At 45.5% G+C, this 19,964-nt stretch overlaps 1 protein-coding gene across 2 annotated transcripts in view; it reads right to left on the bottom strand.

Annotated features, from left to right (window-relative positions):
• LOC138569646 (uncharacterized) overlaps positions 1 to 19,964 on the bottom strand; it is a 1,436,407-nt gene that overhangs the window by 28,137 nt on the left and 1,388,306 nt on the right. For both annotated transcript variants that reach the window (XM_069647797.1, XM_069647798.1), the window contains exons 69-71: positions 19,014 to 19,216; positions 13,156 to 13,318; positions 2,989 to 3,098 (exon numbers count right to left, since the gene is read on the bottom strand). In XM_069647797.1, coding sequence (XP_069503898.1) covers positions 2,989 to 3,098; positions 13,156 to 13,318; positions 19,014 to 19,216 — 476 coding nt within the window. The remainder of the gene's footprint in view (positions 1 to 2,988; positions 3,099 to 13,155; positions 13,319 to 19,013; positions 19,217 to 19,964) is intronic.

Here is a 19,964-nt window from a genome sequence, read left to right as displayed (position 1 = left end):
TAGAGTCTGGGCTAAACCCTATTGGTTCAAAGTCTGCGATTACACCTCTGAAACCATATTTCACAGCTGAAAGAATCAACAGGTGACTTGGGTTCAGTTAAAGGTTCACTGTTATGTTTTATTGTGGTCAAACAACAAAGGCACTCGGTTTAACTGAGTCAATGGGGTTGGGGGTTGGGATTGGAAAATTAGCACACAGGGTATTCCCCAGGCTCACCAAAACTCTTAAGACTTTGGTTGTCAGTCCCTCACTCTCCTTTCTCTCTCCTCTTCCTCTGCACCTCCTCCTGCCTCCTTTCTTTCCTTCTCGTATCCTCTTCTCTCTCTCTCCTATCCCTCACCATCTCCTCTCCTCCTCCTTATCACTCTTTCCTTGTCCTCTTTTCTGTTCTCTCTCTCTCTTTCTCCTCTCCAGCTCCCCGCCACTCCACCAGGCTCCACTCTGCACTCTCTGACTTTCCTGCACCTTCACCATTCACTGCCTAACTGCATTCTACTGGATTCAATCCCCCTTTATCTCCTGTCTGGGTTCACGATTGCTGCATCAAGTATGAGAGGTTCAGCAGCAGTGTGCTGACAATGTGTAGGTTTAATGATTGGTGCAGACTCAGGCAGTCTAGCTTGTTGTGTGGAAGTCCACCCCATTGTTCCACGCACTACAACTATTTCAGCACTGCTTGGTGTTATTCGCTGTCCTCTGTGACTCTGGGTTCTTTGATGCCAGTGCTGCTGCCTAATGATTGCTGAGTTACTAAGTCTGACCCCCCTAGCGACCTAAGACATACACAGTTTGGAGAAGATGGGGTTTGTGGTCACAACTGACATGTCAGTTTTATACGGTGTGCATAGCCCTGCAATTTCTGGTTTGCGGGTAGAAGCGCTAACTTTGGCCCCATTTGGCTTACATTTTTCTAGTCAAAATGCCTACAAATATTATCTAATTGCAACGTCTTATTTATAGGAAACCAATGTGTACCAGTGTATTCTGATGCAGTAGGAAACAAGGTTGCAATGACTACAATTCATCAAAACCTAATCAAAAGCATCTAACTAATCAAATGCATGTGGGCACATTCCTGATGTACATTGCACCTTTCACCTTTCCATCATCCCCACCTCACATCATCACTTTTATATGGTCAGGCCATTTGGCCATGACTTTATCAAACAATAATGTCTGAAATGAATGCCCCCCTGTAATACAGCCTCCCCTCAATTGCCAACTTCACTATATACTACCAAGAAGGTCAGCCAACTGACACAGAGGAAGACGATTCCAAGGAAGCCCTGGGCAGATCTTTAAGTTCCCGTATCCCTCTGCTGCATCTGCATTTTCAGTAAGGCTACTTGGCATTTCGACTCGCAAAGAATCTAAGCTCTGATTATTTCTTCTTTTGCAAAAGATGTGAGTACAAGAGAAGTCAAGCAGTCAGCTTGTGTGCCTTTTTATAGAACAAATTCTTATTCGAGAGGAACCTTCACATTTCTGAAGCCTTTCCAATGTGGATCCACACCATCTCAATGAAAGCCATCTCTCTGCAAACCATTTCACTGCAAACCATCTCACGGCAAGCCATCTCAATGCAAGCCATCTCAATTATCTCACTACAAGCCATCTCAATAAAAGCCATCTTACTGCAAGCCATCTCAAAGAAAGCCATCTCACTGCTAGCCGTCTCAATGATCTCACTGTAAGCCATCTCAAAGAAAGCCATCTCACTACAAGCCATCTTAATGATCTCACTGCAAGCCATCTCAATGAAAGCCATCTCACTGCTAGCCATCTCAATGATCTCACTGCGAGCCATCTCAATGAAAGCCATCTCACTGCAAGCCATCTCAATGATCTCACTGCAAGCCATCTCACTGATCTCACTGCAAGCCATCTCAAAGAAAGCCATCTCACTGCAAGCCATCTCAATGTTCTCCCTGCAAGCCATCTCACTGCAAGCCATCTCACTGCAAGCCATCTCACTTCAAGCCTAACCCAATACAGACATTTCAAGGCTAGCCCTCTCAATGTAATATCACTGAATCTTTAGGCTGGTTTATCTTTTTCCCCATTTCCTACAGTTATATTCCGCCCTTTTGTTGAGGTATTAAAAATAACTATGTCAAGAAACTTACATGTTGGCACTTTAAAAATAAAATTAAACTTGAACACAATTAAGACAAGGGCCATTGGAAAAATATTATGGCAATCATTACAGTTTTTAAAAATTGGAAGCAAGGCACCTGTATAGAAACAGATGTTCCTTTTCTTCTGAACTGTTAGGCACAAGGCAGGGATGCCGGCCGTTACAGGAGAGTAGCCCGTTCATTACACAAATAGGTTTGAAAGGACAAAACAAGAAGTGTGGCAGCCACTCTGCTTTCCCTCCCATCAATGTCTTGACTCTTAAATAGATCAGAGAATCAAAGTATGCCCAGGAGAGTCACCGCCTGCCAATGGAGCATATCGTCCCGCACCTGCCCACTGAACGGCGGCGATCTGTTTGGAGAATGTTGTGAATTCTCTGTTACATTGCAGAGTGTCTAGGAGGCGAGAGGAATTGGGGAATTGTTTAAATGTATGAAAGTCAGGATAAGCGAAAAAAATGATAGAAGGAAAAAAAAATGCTGGTTATGAAGAAGTGTGTCGATAACTGGCAAGCGAGAAGAAGAACACTGAAGAAAATGCCAGCTGTGCCGATGATGACATCATGTCGGGGATATCAAACATGCAATGCATCTCTTATTCGTGTAACATAGATATGGAAAACTGCCTCAAGCCCTAGTTCATTGGGTAGACTTCCATGCCCACACCATATTGCCAGCATTTATTTTGGCCACACAAATTGATTTGCTGCTGGAACTTTTCCTTCTGCTTAATGCAAGTAGCTCTAGATACACCCGCAAGGCACCCTGAGAAGGTTACTCTAGCACAGTCACACTGCTGAACCGGGTGCGATTGCCCCTTCAGCATCTGCCATTGGTTGCTGTCCTTACCTGCCAACTCTTAGTGAATTCCTGGACGCTCTCGGTGGTGGAGTGATCTGGGAGCAGGAGTTCATTTCCAGCTTCATTGTCATTGGTCCCAAAAAGGCCAGCGGAGATCCCTAAATACAGAGCAATAGGTAAGACTCCAAAGTTATCATTGCACCTAAATGAACATAAATCCATTCTTTGCATGGTGCTGAACAGCTGATGACCAGTGTCAATGATCAATACCAGTTGTTGTCTTTCTTAACCCGATATATAAACGTTTAAACCGTTTCTTTATTAGATGTTAAGGTGTGTGTGCTTAACGTGGAATTGCCTGAAAGTACCAGGTTCCCCACCATGGGGGACACATGTAACACTGGCATAACACATAATAGGCAGATCTCCCCTGCCAATGACGATGGACTGTACTTAGGAGATGCCAAAAAAGAATGAGAAGAAAAAGACAGTGACAATTTAAAAAAAGAAATCTCTTTATTTTTTTATATCATCAACAAAGACAGCATTCCTAAACAATGCAGGCCAGTGACAATACAGTAATACATTGTGTCAGTGTACAGCCCCACTGCATAATCACAATAAAAAAAGAGGGGGCGGGGGAGAGTGTGCATCTTCCACCTCAAGGCTTATTACTGGGCCATACCGTTTTTGAGTTCCCAGAGGGGGGCCGTGAATGTAAGAGCAGGTAGTTTGTGTATGGGACCCATATATCTGTGGGTCTCGCACAACCTGGTGCTGTGTCTCTGTACCACCCATTTCCATATTATGGCAACGTATTATGTCCCTCAACCAGCCTCCTCTCATGCTTCCTCAAGCCATTGCCACCCGTCGCTTAGCGAGGGTTCACCCAGGAAGGGTCTCGAGGGCCCAGCCAGCACCCTTCTATGAACCATGAACATTAGTATCATCTAGGGAAATCCAACATATGAACTTTAGCCTGCATTAATTTACCAGCCGCCATATACATTTTCACCCAGAGTCCCGTGCCATTAAGGAGCAACCCCGACCTCACCTTGACCAGGGGGTCGAGGTGACCTTGGTGGCAGCGAGTCCAGGAAGCACCCAGTGTCCTCCGGTGTCTAGAAGAACAACGCCTTCCCTTTATGCTCCACGGGCAACTTTGCCAGAAAGAGAGTGTTCTTTATATCTCTCTCTCCCATATGCCTTTTCACATCTAAGTATGATTTCCTCGAGGAAATACCCTGTTTGAGAAGTCTGGAAAAATACATATCAGGTCACCATTGTACATCTGATGCCCTTTTTCACAAGCACACCTTAGGGCCATATCTCTGTATCTATAATTAAGCAGTTGAGCTATGAATGGCCTCACAGATGCTCCGGGAACTGGCCTCCTCACCGGGATACGATGTGCTTGTTCTACCACGAAGGCAGATGAGAACCCATCTGTGCACAGAATCTCCTTGAGCACTGACTCCACAAGCCGTTCCATTGAGCGCACCTCAGTCGCCTCTGATATCCCAACTATCCGAATGTTGTTTCTGGGCGACCTGGATTCAAAGTCCTCCTGTTTGCCAGTTCCTTAAGCACTTTCCAGACCTGAACCATCGCTCTCGTGGTCACTGAAGCCTCATCCTCCACCGTTGATATCCTTATTTCTGTCTCATCCATGTGCTCCACAGGTTTGTCCAGCTGGACCTTCATAAGGTCCACCTTACAGGTAAGGGTATCAAGGTTATTGTCTAGTGCTTGTATTCCTGCCTGTAACTGCGTGAAATCTCTTTAATGTCACTCAGCGCTCCAGATTCTCTATGCAGCTGGTTGACACAAGCTTCTGGGAGGGGTGCCTCCTCCATTTTCCCCTTTTTGCCCAGATATGAGGACTCACAGGGAGTCTGGATTGATGCTTGTCCGTTTTCCCCATTTGAAATTCTGACAGACCACATCCAGGGGTCTGGAAAAATATCACTGTTGAGAGCTCTACACTCCCTTTCCCAAAGGGCCAACTCAGCAGCAGACAGGGGTGCTAATCCACCTGAACTGTAGCCACAAAATTAACTTCAGTAGGACACCTATAACATCCCCCAGATCACCCACTTACTGTAAACGTGTCCCAGCCCAGCTACAGATAGACCAGGTATTCGAGCCAGTAATAATATATGACTTAAAACCATCCAGCGGCGCGTGATGTGTCCGCTCCATTCACTTTGTTATGTGGGGCTTCTGCATATCCTCTCCATACCCCACTACTAAGGGTCACCACCAGCCAAGGGCCTCCACCAAATCCCTTAAGCACCCAAAGAAGTGGCCCTCCAGGCTCCCCAGCGGACACACCAGTACACTCATGCTCACAGAACTGCTCATCCGGCAATGCAGTGAGAACCGTCTCCAATCCTCCCTCGATCCAACCAGGACGTGGGCCTCCAGATGCTCCGTGGTCATTAGATGGGCTTTACAGCGTTTGTCCGGTGGCCGAAGGTTTAAAGACCCTCACTCTTCCACATATATAATGTCTCCACAGCCTATTTCAGAATACACAATCAGAGGTCCGCAGGGGCAACACAGAGCTCACATCATAGCGCCCATCTTAGCTGGGCTCTTGAGCGCCCCCCACAGACAGTGACAGTTGAAAGAGGGAGTACAGGGAGAAAGATTAAAAAAAGGCACAGAAGAAAGAGAGCAGAAGGAAAGAAGAGAAAAGAAGATCAGCACCCACTGGGGGGGGGTCGCAGTCTCGAGTGTCCCCCCTAGGGCATCCTTACAGTGTCTGGCCAGGCTGCAGATGCCAGCTGCAACCCAGCGCAATCTGAAGCCACAGGTTATGTGTGGGGTGCAGCCTCAGTGAAACAACAGCCCTGTCCGGGTTCATGTGTGTGGGAAGACCCCAAGATGTGAGTGTAGCCTGTGAGCCAAAGATCTGCCCGGCGGCCATTCCGGGCGGTCCGGGAGGAAGTAAAGTCTGGGACTTGTCTCCGCATGCCACATGTCCCAGACTTTACTTTCTCCCAGACTGCCTGGTGAAATGATGCCGCCCAGTCTGGGCCTTGTAGATGAATGCCCCCTAACTGGGGTGCAGCCCGTGGCAGTACGGTCCACCTGGGGGTCAGACCAGTTGGACTGGAAACAGCAAATGCCTTGGGACATGTGGCACACAGTGGCCTGGGTGAAGCTGCAGTGCAGCCTGGTTGTGTCAGGCGCGGCAGGTGGCAAAGTAGATGTAACCCCAACAGCAGGGTGTGCAGCCAGACAGGGAGAGTGGCGAGTACAGGACTTACCTGGAGCCCGGCTGCATCACGTCTGATGTGGCTGGAGCTCAGCGCAGACTGCGCAGTGATTGGTGGAGACTCCATGCAGGTAGGCAAGACTTGGGCAGAGCCCAACTGGCACATACCCACTATGCCCGGTAAGGGCCTCAGCGGATCTTACTGTCACTGAGGAAATTACTTGAAGCACTGTCATGGAGGGAATAAAGTGCTTTACAAGCCCCTTCATTATGAAGCACCACCACAGAGGAAATAAGGGCTGGGAGGGCCCAGAAGCAATATTGAACACGGCCACGGAGGAAATAGATGAAGGGTTGTACAAGCTCCTTAAGGAATGCACCACCATATAGGAATCAAAGGGGGCTTCCAAAGCCCATGGTAACAAAGCGGCTGAGGGCTCAGCAAGTCCTAGCAATTACCCACGCCACCACTGAGGGGAAGAGCGCAGTGCAGCAATCAGCAAGGCTCCAAAGGACCACTTATCATACCGGTGGCACCCGTGGCAGGGCGGTGGTTTGACCTATTGGTGCACCACAACAGTGAGGGCGTAAACTGAAGGTAGTGTACTTTATTGACTTTATACAGGACTGACAAGGGTGGACTGGAATTAAAACAAAAGTAATGTCAGCCTGCAGCTGTCAATTTGGTGTAAAAGAAAGAAATGCAGAAGATACGTGTATGGGGAGAAATGGAAGGCTTGGAAGGATAGTATGGGGCCCAGGGAAGCGTGAAAAGGAACTTGCCCAAAGTTCATATAGTGTTGGTTTCACATTGCATCTTCCACTTTTTGCCTAACACAGCAATCATTGATGGGGATCACGAAAGGGGGCGTACCGGAATAGGAAAAAACAATGTAAGTTGACATGTTTTATATAAAAACCCATAAGGGTAACAAAATTCCCCCCTCCTTGTACAGTGCCTTATTTAATATTAGGAACCCAGGATTGTGGCTCATCTCCTGTGCTAACATTTTGAATTGCAGGTTGCTCAACGCCTCATCGGAAAAGCTGGTCTGGGATGGTGGGGTGGTTCTAGTGTGGCCCATTACTGGTGTGGGGTATTTTTAGTATTATGCAATAGCAGCGTGAGGGCCAAAAAACAGGGTCTACAGTAGGATTACCTCCCTTGTATCAGGAAATATTCCCTGTCATTACATTGCCACCTTTCTTATTCTCCACCAACCATAAGGACTCCTCTGGATTCAACAAAATATATTCCTCCCCCTGCGCAAAGCTCAGTTCTTTGCCATTTAGAGTCGGTATTCCTGCACAGCTTTGGTGGCAAATCTATGTTTATAGCATTTAATTTCCATCTATCCTTATTTGTCTATCGTGACAAATTGGAAAATAGCACTATGTTATATGACATCCTCATTGAAAGTTAAAAAACACCCGTGGTTTGTTTCCTGAATATGGAATTCAGAGATTCACAACCAAGAACACCAGATACCTGCTGTGCTTGGGATGGATTGGCACATCGAATTTGGTTTTATGAGAGTCCAGGAATACCAGCCTCTCCTGAATGCCTAGGGACTGAAGGCTCTGGGCCAAGTTGTCCATCATGAACTTGTCTTTGTGCAGGCGCACATTCATAATCCAAATATCAAAGATGGGTTGCAGATCACAGTGGTTCTTCAGCACCAAAAAATAAGGGGAGTACCTCTATTAGGTGGGCCCAAGTTCTATTGTAGTCTTCTCCAGGAGCAGCTAAATGTCCTCCAGTAGGAGTGCAACCTGGGGTGGGCAGGAAGAGTTTTCTATGGGGACAACTGAGGTAAGGCAGTCAGTAGCCCTGGAAAATGACCTGCAAAGCCCAGCTGTCAGAGGTGGTACCCACCTGCTCCTGTATAAACCGGTGCAGCCCCCTCACCCCACTGGAGAAGAATGAAAGAGTCCAAGCTAGAGAGGATTTGAGCCAGGAATAGAGGGAGGGACGTGGAAGTGGAAAGGTTGCCTCCACCTCTACCTTAGTGGGGAAAGAGCCTTTGCTGCTGTTTACAGAAGTCACCTTACTCTACCCCTTTGGACAAAGGAAGATAAGGTACAAAAAGAACATCCCGTTGCTGGCTAAAGGGGTGGGAGTCGGCTGAAACGCAAGCCCAAGGGACTTGGTAATGACCTTGGACACCTTACATTTCTTAAGAGATTTGTCTGCTTTTGAGCTGCAAGGTTTGCCCCCTTGAAAGGCATTTACTCTGTACACCAAGTGCAAACCCAGGCATCCACATCCAAAAAAGCCTGCTAAGCACAGTCCTCTATCCCACAGAGAGTGCTACAAGGTGTGCAGTGTCAAGACCAGATTGAAGGATCTCTCACAGTATCCTTACTATCAGGCGGAACATCAGTTAACCCAACTTTTATTTCAGGTTTAGGCAGATTGTGGAATGTAATACCTTAGGAGATTAAAAATGTGTGTACCCGGCTAAAGCACAAGCCATGTTGACAACATACAATTCTAGGCTCCTACAGGTGAAACCTTTGCACACAAGGGTATCAAGTGTTTCCTTTCCCTGTTTGGTGGTAAGGAGCGATGTGTAGCTGAATTTGATCCTGCTATTGAGGCCTGAACCTGCAGACTCTCTAAAATAAAGTATAAGGAAAGAAAAGCCAGATCAAAAGAGGCTAGGTGGTGCTTCTTGGCCAGGTCATTGGGCCTCATTACGAGTTTGCCGGTCCGGTAACAACGATACCGCTAAGCTTGCTGGTACCATTGTTACCGGACTGGCAAACTACAAGTTCTGCTGGCGGGCAGAACGGCACCCGCCCGCAGACACTGACGGTAGCACCGGAACCATTCATAATGGTGCCGGTGCTACCATTCTCCCCATTCCCATTGAGTCCATTGGGACTCAAATGGGAATGAGGAGTAAAATATTCAGGCACTCGGCAATGGGGAGTTACCTGGTCCGCCGGGGCTGGAATGCCCCGGTAGATCCCCATTGCCGGTTGCCAGAAAAAAAATATTCCGGCAGCAGCGGCACGGCTGCCGCCGGACTCATAATGAGGCCCATTGTCTATGAATGTAGTCGATGGATGCTTGAGCCCCACATCCATAACAGACTCAGCAATCACAATAGTAAACAGGAGTAGAGCCTTCCTAGGATGACCCTAAAGCTGTGGGCAATCAACAGCCTTGGCTTTGGTTCTTTGGAAGGACTCATTAGGACATTATGCTTCCCATAGGCTAAGGCCTGCATAGTGATCCTGAGTCTGTGGGCCTCATTACACGGATGGCGGTAAGGATTTACCGGTACTGGTAAAATACCGGTACCAGTAAATCCTTACCGCCTTACTACGAGGTCCCTTTGCGGGTTGGGGGATTTTACGCCTGCTTTTTGCAGGCTTTAAAAACCAACCCGCAAAGGGACCCAGGGAGCTAATTACGGTACCGCAATTTGCAGTACCGTAATTAGCGCCTTCCCCATTCCCATTGAGCCCTATGGGCCAAAAATGGGAATGGGGAAGGGCAATGGTGGAAGGGGGAATTACCCCCCGCCAACCTTGGAATGGGGCGGTAATTCCCCTTTCCACCAAGGCAGTGCCGGTATTTTACCGGCATGAACCATGGCGCTAATAGCGCCATGGTTCTCCGCCATCCGTGTAATGAGGCCTTGTGTCTGACTCCCTCTAATGGGTGTGGGAATGGAACTTCCTGGAAGATGAGTAAGATTGGAGCTTGAAGGAGTAACTCACAGAATGGGATCTCCTGTGGACATTTATCTTCTTGCCATTTTTCGTACCCTCCTCCCGGGGCAAGGTTCCTTAAGTTCTTTGGTAGATGTCTTCTGGCCCTTGTGAAGAGCGACAAAGAGCGTTCCAGCCTGCACGCTCTGGATCCTTAAATGCATGTAGGGCATGATCCACATTTCTTGGAGGGATGTTCATGACCCAATCACCAAAGAGAGCGACATATTTCAGTTCTTGCAGGCTTGATAACTTAGCCCTCTGCGGGAGACACGATGAACTGACATTTTCTAAGCCACAGCTAGTGGTGTGTTGCAGAAGCAGTGTGCTGATTACAAGTAAAATGTGCACAGAGACCATGAGGCACAACTGACTCCTTCGCCACTGGAGTCTTCCCATCTCCCCTGAAGCACTCACTTGTGCACCCACTTCTTAAGAAACCCTCTGCTGACCCCTCTTGCCCGGCTAACTATCGCCCAATTTCCATCACTCCCTTCCTGGGCAAGCTCCTGAAGAAATTGGCCATCTCCCAGCTTAATCTCCACACTGAATCTGTTGGCTGCCTTCATGACCATCAGTCTGGCTTCAGAGCTGCCAGAAGCATGGAAACTGCTCTCCTGAACATCCGTGAAGACCTGCTCTCCAACCTCGACTCTAACACCCCCTGTGTCCTCATCTTGCTTGATCTCTCTTCTACCTTTGACACTGTCAACCATGCCATCCTGCTAAATTGTCTCCGTGATAACCTTGGCATCAACGGTCAGGCACTGGCGTGGCTGACTTCCTTCCTCTCTGACTGACCCTCCCAGGTCCAACTTGGGTCCTTCCTCTCAGCTATCTTTTTCTCTACCTGTGGTGTCCCCAGGGGTCTAACCTCTCTCCCTGGCTTTTCAACTTCTACTTGGCACTTCTTGCCCACCGCATTGCCGCTTTCTGCCCCACCTTTCAGTGCTATCCAGATGACACTCTGCTCATTTTCAGGCTACCTTCAGCCTCCTCTTCTCCTTCCCTCATCTCTGACTGTCTGTCTACTATACAGGAGTGGTGTGCTGCCAATGACCTCTGCATTAATGCCAGTAAGACTGAGATTCTCCTCCTAGGCACACTCACTCCCTCCTTTCCTGTCACACTCTGGCCGGCCTTCCTTGGCCCTCCTCCTGCTCCCACCTGTGAGGCTAAAAACCTCGGGGTCATCTTCGACTCCACACTCGGCTTTAGGTGAAAGGATCTAAAACAAAAGGATCAAATGCCTTTTTTCAACACCAGAAGTGCCGGAAAAAAAGTTTCAAATGCTTTTCTCATTATTTTTTTTATGGGGGTGGGGGGTTCCTCCCCAACCCCCGTTTTCCTTTTTAAAAAATTTTTTATGCACACTAAACTAAAACATATATAAATAAATAAATATAAAAGCATTAGAATTTTTTTTTCTGGTCCTTTCCTTTTAAAAAAAAGCCCATTCAATCCTTTGTTTTCGATCCTTTGACTGGACACCCCACACTCTCCTTCTTTCCTCACATCTCTGACGTCTCCAAGAAGTCACACTACCAACTCCACCTCCTCAGAGGTATTCTTACTTTCCTCTCCTTCCACCAGAAGCTCACTGTCTCCAGAGCTCTGATTCTCTCTAGGCTAGACTACTGCAACAGCCTCTATCTAAATCTGCCTGCCTCTACTCTCCGCCCTCTGCAACTCATCCAAAACAGAACTGCCAGACTTGAAATCTATGCACTGGCTCCCAGTGGCTGCGAGGATTAAGTTCAAAACCCTTTGCATTGTCCACAAGGCCTTCTGGGGCCTGGGGCCCCAATATCTGCAACTCTCAATTCCTAAATATCTCCCTTCTCGAGCTCTTTGCTCATCTGCCTCCAACTCCCTCAGGGTCCGTCGTTTCACCAAGCAACGAGTTGGTGGTAGATCTCTTTCTTCGGCTGGGGCCTCCCTCTGGAACAGCCTCCCTGCCTCCCTGTAACATGGGGAGAACCATCTTCGGTTCCGGAAGCTCCTTAAAACCCTCCTCTTTGCTTCTGCTTTCTCTCCCCCTCTCCCCTGCTGAAGTCCTGCTGTGCTGGTCCTGCAGGGTTACTTGGCCACCCGTCTGATCTCGGACCCATGCCCTGCCACTTGCACGCCTGCACTGCCTCCCTAGCAACCCCTGCACCTGAGGACTGTGTCTGTATCCCTACAGTCCCCCCACCTGCACTTGGTCTGCTCTCACCCTGCACTTGCCACTAGCTGGCCGTTCTTTTATTTATCTTGTTATTTATTATCCTATGTACTGCACTTTCCCTCCCCCATCCCCCCAAGCTTTCCTTTCCCCCCTTCCCCTGCACTTGCTCGATCTGAATGACACCTGGCCTAGTAAGATCGTTGTCTGTATTCCCTCTGTTCCCCCTCCCTTGCCTCGTCGCGCCTTGAAACACTTGTGTATAGGCGCGTTATAAATGCCATATCATATCATATCATATCATATATCTTATATCAAATTATATCAGATATACTGCCTACAACTTCACATCTGGTATTGTGTGCCCAATAATGATGAGCAGACCTGACACTTTTATTTTTATTCATATTTTTAAAGCGCACATCAGCCCAGGGGCATCGTGGCGCTGTTACATATATACGTTGCTGGTTACAGAGGAATGCATGGTGGTTACAATAAACAGTTACATTACAGATTAATCTTAGGGTTACATAGGTTTGTATCCGTGCCATGATACACCTTTTTGTAGCTTAAAACATTTCTGAAGCAGGATTTGCGTCTTTTGGATTTTTCCAAGATGAGGAATGTGTGGGAGGAAGGAATCCATTAGAAATAAGTACATTATTTGCATTTATATAGACTGGGCTATGGTGTGCACATTTCGCAAAGACCCAGCAGTGTTCCTCTAATTGAAAGGCAAAAAAACCCTGCAGTTTACAGATGTCCCTTTTTTGTTAGCCTTATTGTAAGGACCTTGGCATGCAGACTACACACCAGTCAACAACAGCCTTGCAGGGCTCATGGTGGAATAAATAGGAGAAAGTACATTGAGGGGCACAAGATGTGGGGGAGTCTGAAATGTGATGCAGCTGTAGAAATATGTCTAGCCCTCGCACTGTAGTCTCCCTTGCTCATGTCATATCAACGTTTTAGGATTATTATTTTTCTCATGGACGATGTAGAGAAGAACATTGACAATAGATGCAAAGGATAGACAGCTGGAAAATGAAATTGAAAAATATTACCCTGATAAAATAAAACAAATAAAGGATGAACGAAGACTCACCGTGGTGCCACCCATTCAGTGTGAGGCTGCAGATGTCCTGATGAAGGTTGCATGTAAGAGTAACGCCTCGTTGGTTCGAAACTTCAATGCCAGTGGTTTCTTTCCTTACAGAAATCCCATTCTTTTTAAAAGGCAGATCAATACGATGGCAATTTTCTTCTACCTGCAGATAAAGCATGTCTTTTATTGTTGATCTAATATGTCGCCAAGAACTTTGGTTCATCTATGTAAAAACTCATGCTATGTTTGGAACGAATGTCATTTGTACAAAATCATATTCGTGTAAAATGTTGAAATAATTTTTCCAAAGATAAAAATAAGGGTGAAAAATTCTGTAGACAAGTGGCTTTTACAAGAACAGCATAATCCCGTAATCATTATGGTTGGCACTATGTTGTGTTCGGGATGCCTAGAATCGAGGAGTGCATATGGTTCATAAAACGGATGAAACAGGTTATAGCATAGTAGAGTTACTGAAGAAGGAATATCAAAGCTTCAAGTATAGGGGAATATCAATGTTGGTATAAAACAAGGTTTGTATGTCAGGGCAAATTCTGCAGAGGACACATGGTTATGCTATGCAGAATCAAACATTTCCATGGCATAACATGCTGTGGTGCAAAGGAAGCACTGCTCCAGATGAAATTACTGAGGAAGCATGCCATTATGTACAGGCATACTTAAAATGTTGGTTGTGTGGAAACTGATGGCATTTTGCTTACTTCTGTGGAAGTACATAGGCTTTGGATGGTACAGAATGGCAGCCATCATTGTGGCAATGACGTACACACTGCAGCCATTCTAGGGGCGATGCAGAATGAATAGTGATTGGTTGGCAAGCGTAAAATTGCTCAGAAGGCTGTGCGAGGACAATGTAAGCAACCATCTGAGGCTCAGATGTGCCCAGCCAAACGCCCAGCGTGGGTTCAGCTGCCTGAGAACCAGCAATGGGAGCTGCAGACACCGGGCCATGGAAAGGACAATGAGAAAGTTCATAGGGGCTCCAAAAACCCTGCTACAAGCTAGGGAGTAAGGAGCACCCGCTCCAAACAATCCGAACAAAGACAAAGTGAGACCATGCCACCTCCCGACCCGCCAGACTAGATGAGCACCACTTAGAGGCAACAGGCACGCAGTGGCTCAGGGGAGTTAGGGAGGCACAGTCAAGCCTAACAACCCTAGGGATGGGTGAAGAAGAAACAGTCCCTAAGTGTAGTGAAAGCCTAACAACCCCAGAGGGGATGAGATAGAAATGACCTCCAAAGCAGGCTGAAATTCTAATGATCCCAGGCTGAGGGTAAGAGAAACAACCCCAAAGTGGGGTGAACGGCTGACAAACCAAGGATGGGGTAAAAGACAAAAACATCTGAAAGTGGGGTGAAAGCCTAATGGCCCTAGGACCGGGTGAGAACAAAGACACCTCAAGATGGGGTAAGCAATAATTGTCCCCAAAAAGGAACAAAAGCAAACCAACCGAGATGTGGGAGAGAAGAATGAAGATCCAAATGGGGAAGGATATCCTGAGATCCCAGGGTGGTGTGAACAAGAGAAAGAGTGGAAAAGACATTGCTGGAATGCGCTAAATAGAAATCCCAGGAAAGACCGGGTACAAGACTTACAAATCAAAAAGGTATCAAACGCCAGGGACTGCTACCGAAGAGGAGAAAGAACACTGAGTTAGACTAAACTCTTCACCTAAAATAAGGGGAGGGTGAACAAGAGATTCCTTTGCTGGCAGAACCAGGTGGGCCCAGGTCCTGTCAGGTCTGTCAGATCTAACGGGTGGCCTGTGGTGGTCCATAGAGTTGGAGGATGTTTTTCAGCAAGGAAAAGTGTGCAGTGTTAGAGGGAGCTTTATTTAATTTGTATCTCCTTTATTCACCATGTTAAGAATGACAGGTTTCCCAAGATAAGATGGTGGGGTAGAGGTTTGATTTGAATGGGTGAAAGAACAATAGTCTAAAGTGCTTTGCTTGAACTCAGGGTTCTATAACTGCCTTTCATCCATAGGAATTTCTTGACAGGTTGTGTATTTAATAAGCTCCTTAACTTAGGCCCAATTCAGAGTCCAGAGTTTCCACTAAAGAAGTAAGAAGTCATCTTCAGCTGGAGAGGTTCGGTTTATAAGAAGGCCACAGGTGGGAGCGTAACAATTTGAGAGACTATGCTGAGTTTTAAGTATAAGCTTGAACTGTAAACAAAGTAATGCAGCAGTGTTCATTTGAAATGTACTTTTGAATGACAAGCAAAGGAAAACCTTGTTGCGGCAAGCAGCAGAACTGTTTTTCTTCTTAAAAATGAAATATACGTTTATTTTTTGCATACTGTGCAAGAAATCTGTTCAGAGTAGTGCGCGTGAGTAAAAAGGTCAGCACGTAATAACAGTAACGCGCAAGCAGTTAGAGGAAGCTTGGTAAAGAGGATGTGTGTTGCTCGCTACTTAATGCATGAGGTTGAAGTGAACGCACTGCAGACGGCGTCGGTACCCATTAAGAAAATATATGAGGGATGCAGTGGTACTCAAGAGAGGAAGTGGACCCGTGTCATTCGCTACTTGTGCACAGAGTTGAAACGAACACTGAATGATCTTCAGCGCATTCATCTTGTAGCAGAGACATTTGTTCATCAGTAGGAATTGCAACCTAAATCGTTCAAGGAAATAGAAACAGGACTACGCTCACTGCGATATTAGTCCTTCATCAAGGACATTTTTCTGCACATGTGCAATATTGAAAATCTTCTATCCAGTTTGCGCGAATATATATAAATCGACAGAAGACTTTAAATAAGCCTTACAAGAAACAACAGGAAATACTAAGACCAAGTATTTCTTCAAGCAGTTCAAGGAGAAGTAACCCTTGCATCAAGAAGGAGAAAGATAATTTCAATCAGAGAAAAGAAAAAGACAAGTAATTTAGTTTTCACAGCTAGATAGTTAGTTACGGTTCTCTATAGTACATTCTTTTTTATCAAAAAGAGTGCTGGAGCAGCAATAAGAGTTAACGTGACTCCAAACACTTTGCTTCTCAAAGCCTCTTGGCAAATTATGGAGGCAAAACAGGTAATAAGGTAACTCATTAGTAAAATAGTAATAATTCATATACTGTGATCAGAATAAAAGTAACCTGGTGTATTTATTTCACTACAAATACCAGAGAAGGGCCAAGAGATCGGGAGCCTGAAGGGTCTGAAGTTTGTTATTTTATCCACTACCCCTTTCCTTCCCTGGGGTTCTCGACTCAGCTGTTAATTCAGGGTTGAGCAGGAAACTTCTGGTGAGGGCCTGTGGGATCAGCATCAGCTCCTGCGGATTTCAACCAGCCTGTCATGAAAAGACCTTTGTACATGAAAGGAACTAAACTGTGGGTCAGAAGACAACAAACAGTCGAGACGTGGGCAAGAATCCAAACCTTGTGTTCTTTTTGTTTGTTACTTTTTATATTAGTGGTAGAGACAAAAAATCAGGAGTTCTAACTGGTGAGTATTGGGATATTGGACATCCTGACAAGCACTCTTTTGACTTCTTTCTTTTCTTTAGACTAGAGATTAGACCGTCAGAGACAGGTTTATCTTGAATGTACAGGCCAATCATTCAAAATGCCACTTTGTCCGTCTCCTGATTCTGACTTACCACACAGCTTGTATGCGACTATTTGCAAATCGTTTTACATGGTTGTATGAGACTCATCACTCACTAACTTGATATTTATTTTGCACAATGTGATGGAGTTTACATTAGTGCAAGTCACATATATGTGCATATTGTGTTAATTTTGTAACATACGTGGGTCTGTTTTCCAGTATCTGACAACATAGAGCAGATGACCAGGTGGGGCATAGTTTGAAGAGAACAAATCTCATGTGCAAAAACAACAACGCAAAGTAATATTAAAGAAAAAGTATTTCCTCTACCCCTTCTGATAGATTCATCTGCGTTGGTTCTGTCAGTGCATTTCAGTGATCAAGGGTGAGCAAGAGATAAGCATGAGAGTGCTAACCTGTCTTTCTGCCCCTTTGGAAGTCTTAAGTTTGTACAAAACAGGACAGGTATGCACATATTCTCATGAACCACCAACTGCATACTAAAACAATAGCTTCTTCCAACAAACTGAGAATGCTATTGAAATGAATGGTAAAAAAGAAATGTAAACAAACAGTATCCCCCTCTTTTTCACCACACCCCCATCTTCCATCTTGCTTTCTCATATCATGAAATGCAAGACTGCTTCTTACTTCCCTGTGTTCACTTCTATTCAACCTACTCTTCCCTATGCAATAATTTGCACTTCACTAAGTTCTCTCTTGCAGATCATTATTTATCAGCAAATTCGCATTTCCCTTCTGTGCACCATAAGAATACAATTATGTTTCTTGATATCCTGTGCAACAAAGACAACAAAGAAGGTAGGGGAATCCCCTAGCCGTTTTTGGCCACACCCTAGTAGTAAACACTACAGTTTTGTATTGAATATAAAAATAGTCATACGTTAAAGGTTTATCAGATTAAATCTATGTACGTTTCTAAGAACTGCTTTCATTGAAGACCTCTGTTTACCAAAACTAACTGTAGCCCAAAAATGCTCATGCATGGTAACATTTGAGTTGTAGACAAATACAAAAATACACACATTTTGCAAAACAAGGACAGATAGCAACAGATGTTTTAACGAGTTAATTTCCCTAGAGCAGAATCTACAATTTAGAAGAACTGTTTTTAATTCCCTATGAATACCCATGATTTCCCTATATAAAAGAAGGCAAAATCTGTACCTCATAAAATGGCTCTTCATATGGCATTAGGAAACTTAACCAAGTAAGCGGCTGAAACAGTTTACGTTTCTTAATTAATGTACAAGTAAAAAGTTAACATTGCCTCAACATCCCATGTTGTTTTATGCTTTTTTAAACAAGAAGAAAAAAAGAAAGAAAGAACAACCTGCATCATGATCCCTGATGTCATAAAAAAGATGATTGGTTATATTGGCACTAGATTTTTTTAATGTACTCTTTTCACCACTAGAAGAAATCCATCAGCATGAGTTAAGAACCGAGTGGTTAATGTGTACCAAAGCAGAATATGAAAAACATCAGGTTGGTGTCTTGAAACCTTTGAAGATGTTTCATGTAATCTCTCTGAGAAAATCTGCATAGGTCCACCAGCCTTAATGCATGAGGAGTTTACCAGATAAGCAGCGCCAGGATCTGGTGCTGGACCATTCGTTAGAAAGAGGTGACAGAGTCTATGGTCACATTAAATATAATCACAAAACAACAGCTCTGATTTGATGTGTCATGCCCTTATCTTGCATCACCCCATAACTGCGCACCCCACAACTGTGCACACTATTACTGCAAATACGAAAATATTGCATCATTCACAACTAACTGATGCAAAAATATAGATGGGGTGTGGGTTAGGGTATTCATTAAAGTGGGTGGATGTGGGGAAGGCTTCAGGGGGTCTCTTCCCCCATTTCTTTTCAAGTAAATTTGTTGTAAATGATTCCTCATTTTCTCATTCGCAGTAAAGGATGCGAAACGTTCACATAGATCCCCCATGTCCATCACCAGGGAAAGCCCTCAACATTTAACTATATTTTAAATACATACTGTGGTCCCAAATGGGGGGCAGGGTAATTCATACATCTTGCTCCTTCTACAGATTTTGAGTTGCACGGACCACGGTGTCAGGCTTGCGCTAGTCCGTTCAGTGCTTTTATGACTCTTCTATTTCTACAAGGTTGCCAACCTCTTGGACACGGCAGAAAGCTGTCGTGGGATCTGTTGGTGCATTTTTCCTCTGTCTAAGGGTGACATTTCATCTTCATTTCACTCTTTATCGCAATGAACGTGCTTACCGTAAGGCCTGGATATATGGTGATGGCGGTCTGATTCATCTGCACAAGGAGGGATCTCGTACCAGCATTCTCCTGGCTCAATATGACGGTAAACGTGTCATGCGAAAAATCCTTGGCTAGAAGAAAGCTGCATTTTGAGGCCAATTCATAGACTCTTCCGTCAAATGTCACAACATGCTTATTTCCAATCAACAAAGCATGAGCTGAAGAGATAAATAAAAGAAAACTGTTTTTAAAACACCATGTTCACGCACACCCTAATGCAAGGTTAGTTGATATTTTCAGAAATACCACAGTCTGCTGCACTGCGACTCCAAGTAGAACAATCACAGGCATACAGTGGGCCTCATTACAAGTTTGCCGGTCTGGTTACTACGGTACCGGTAAGCTTGCTGGTACAGTAGTGGACCGGCAAACTACGAGTTCTGCTCGCGGGTGCCTTTTCACCCGCCAGGTCGGACCTGGCAGGAGTACCGGCACCCGCAAGCAGAGCATGTCAGATGCACCGGCACCATTCTGAATGGTGCTGGTGCATCCGGCCTCTCCATTCCCATTGAGCCCCAATGGGAATAGGGAGTAAAGGTTTTCGGCCCCTGGCAATGGGGAAATACAGGGTCCACCAGGGTTGTAATGGCCCTGTATTTTCCCATTGCCAGGGTCCGGAAAAATGTGCAAATTTGGCGGCAGCCTGCCGGTTTTACCGGCAAGGCTACCGCCAAACTTGTAATGCGTACGTCTTTTTGATATTCCGCTACCTATAGGTCCAACTATAGGTAACTTTATGAACTATTTGCCTTCTGGGGCATGGACGTTATAATCATAAGGATGATCATACCTATGGAAATATCAATGTGCTGTCATGAATGTATTCACCCAGTTTTAGTTACCATTAAGCAAATTAATGTGTGCATCCCACTTCCTAAAATGGTGGCCCGAAGCGCTTACTTTTTC

Source organism: Ambystoma mexicanum, chromosome 2q (assembly GCF_040938575.1).
Source record: "Ambystoma mexicanum isolate Mex_15411 chromosome 2q, UKY_AmexF1_1, whole genome shotgun sequence".
In the NCBI taxonomy this organism is placed as follows: Eukaryota; Metazoa; Chordata; class Amphibia; order Caudata; family Ambystomatidae; genus Ambystoma; species Ambystoma mexicanum.
Note: the sequence above shows the minus strand (reverse complement) of the source record. Positions and strands in the feature narration are given on the sequence as shown.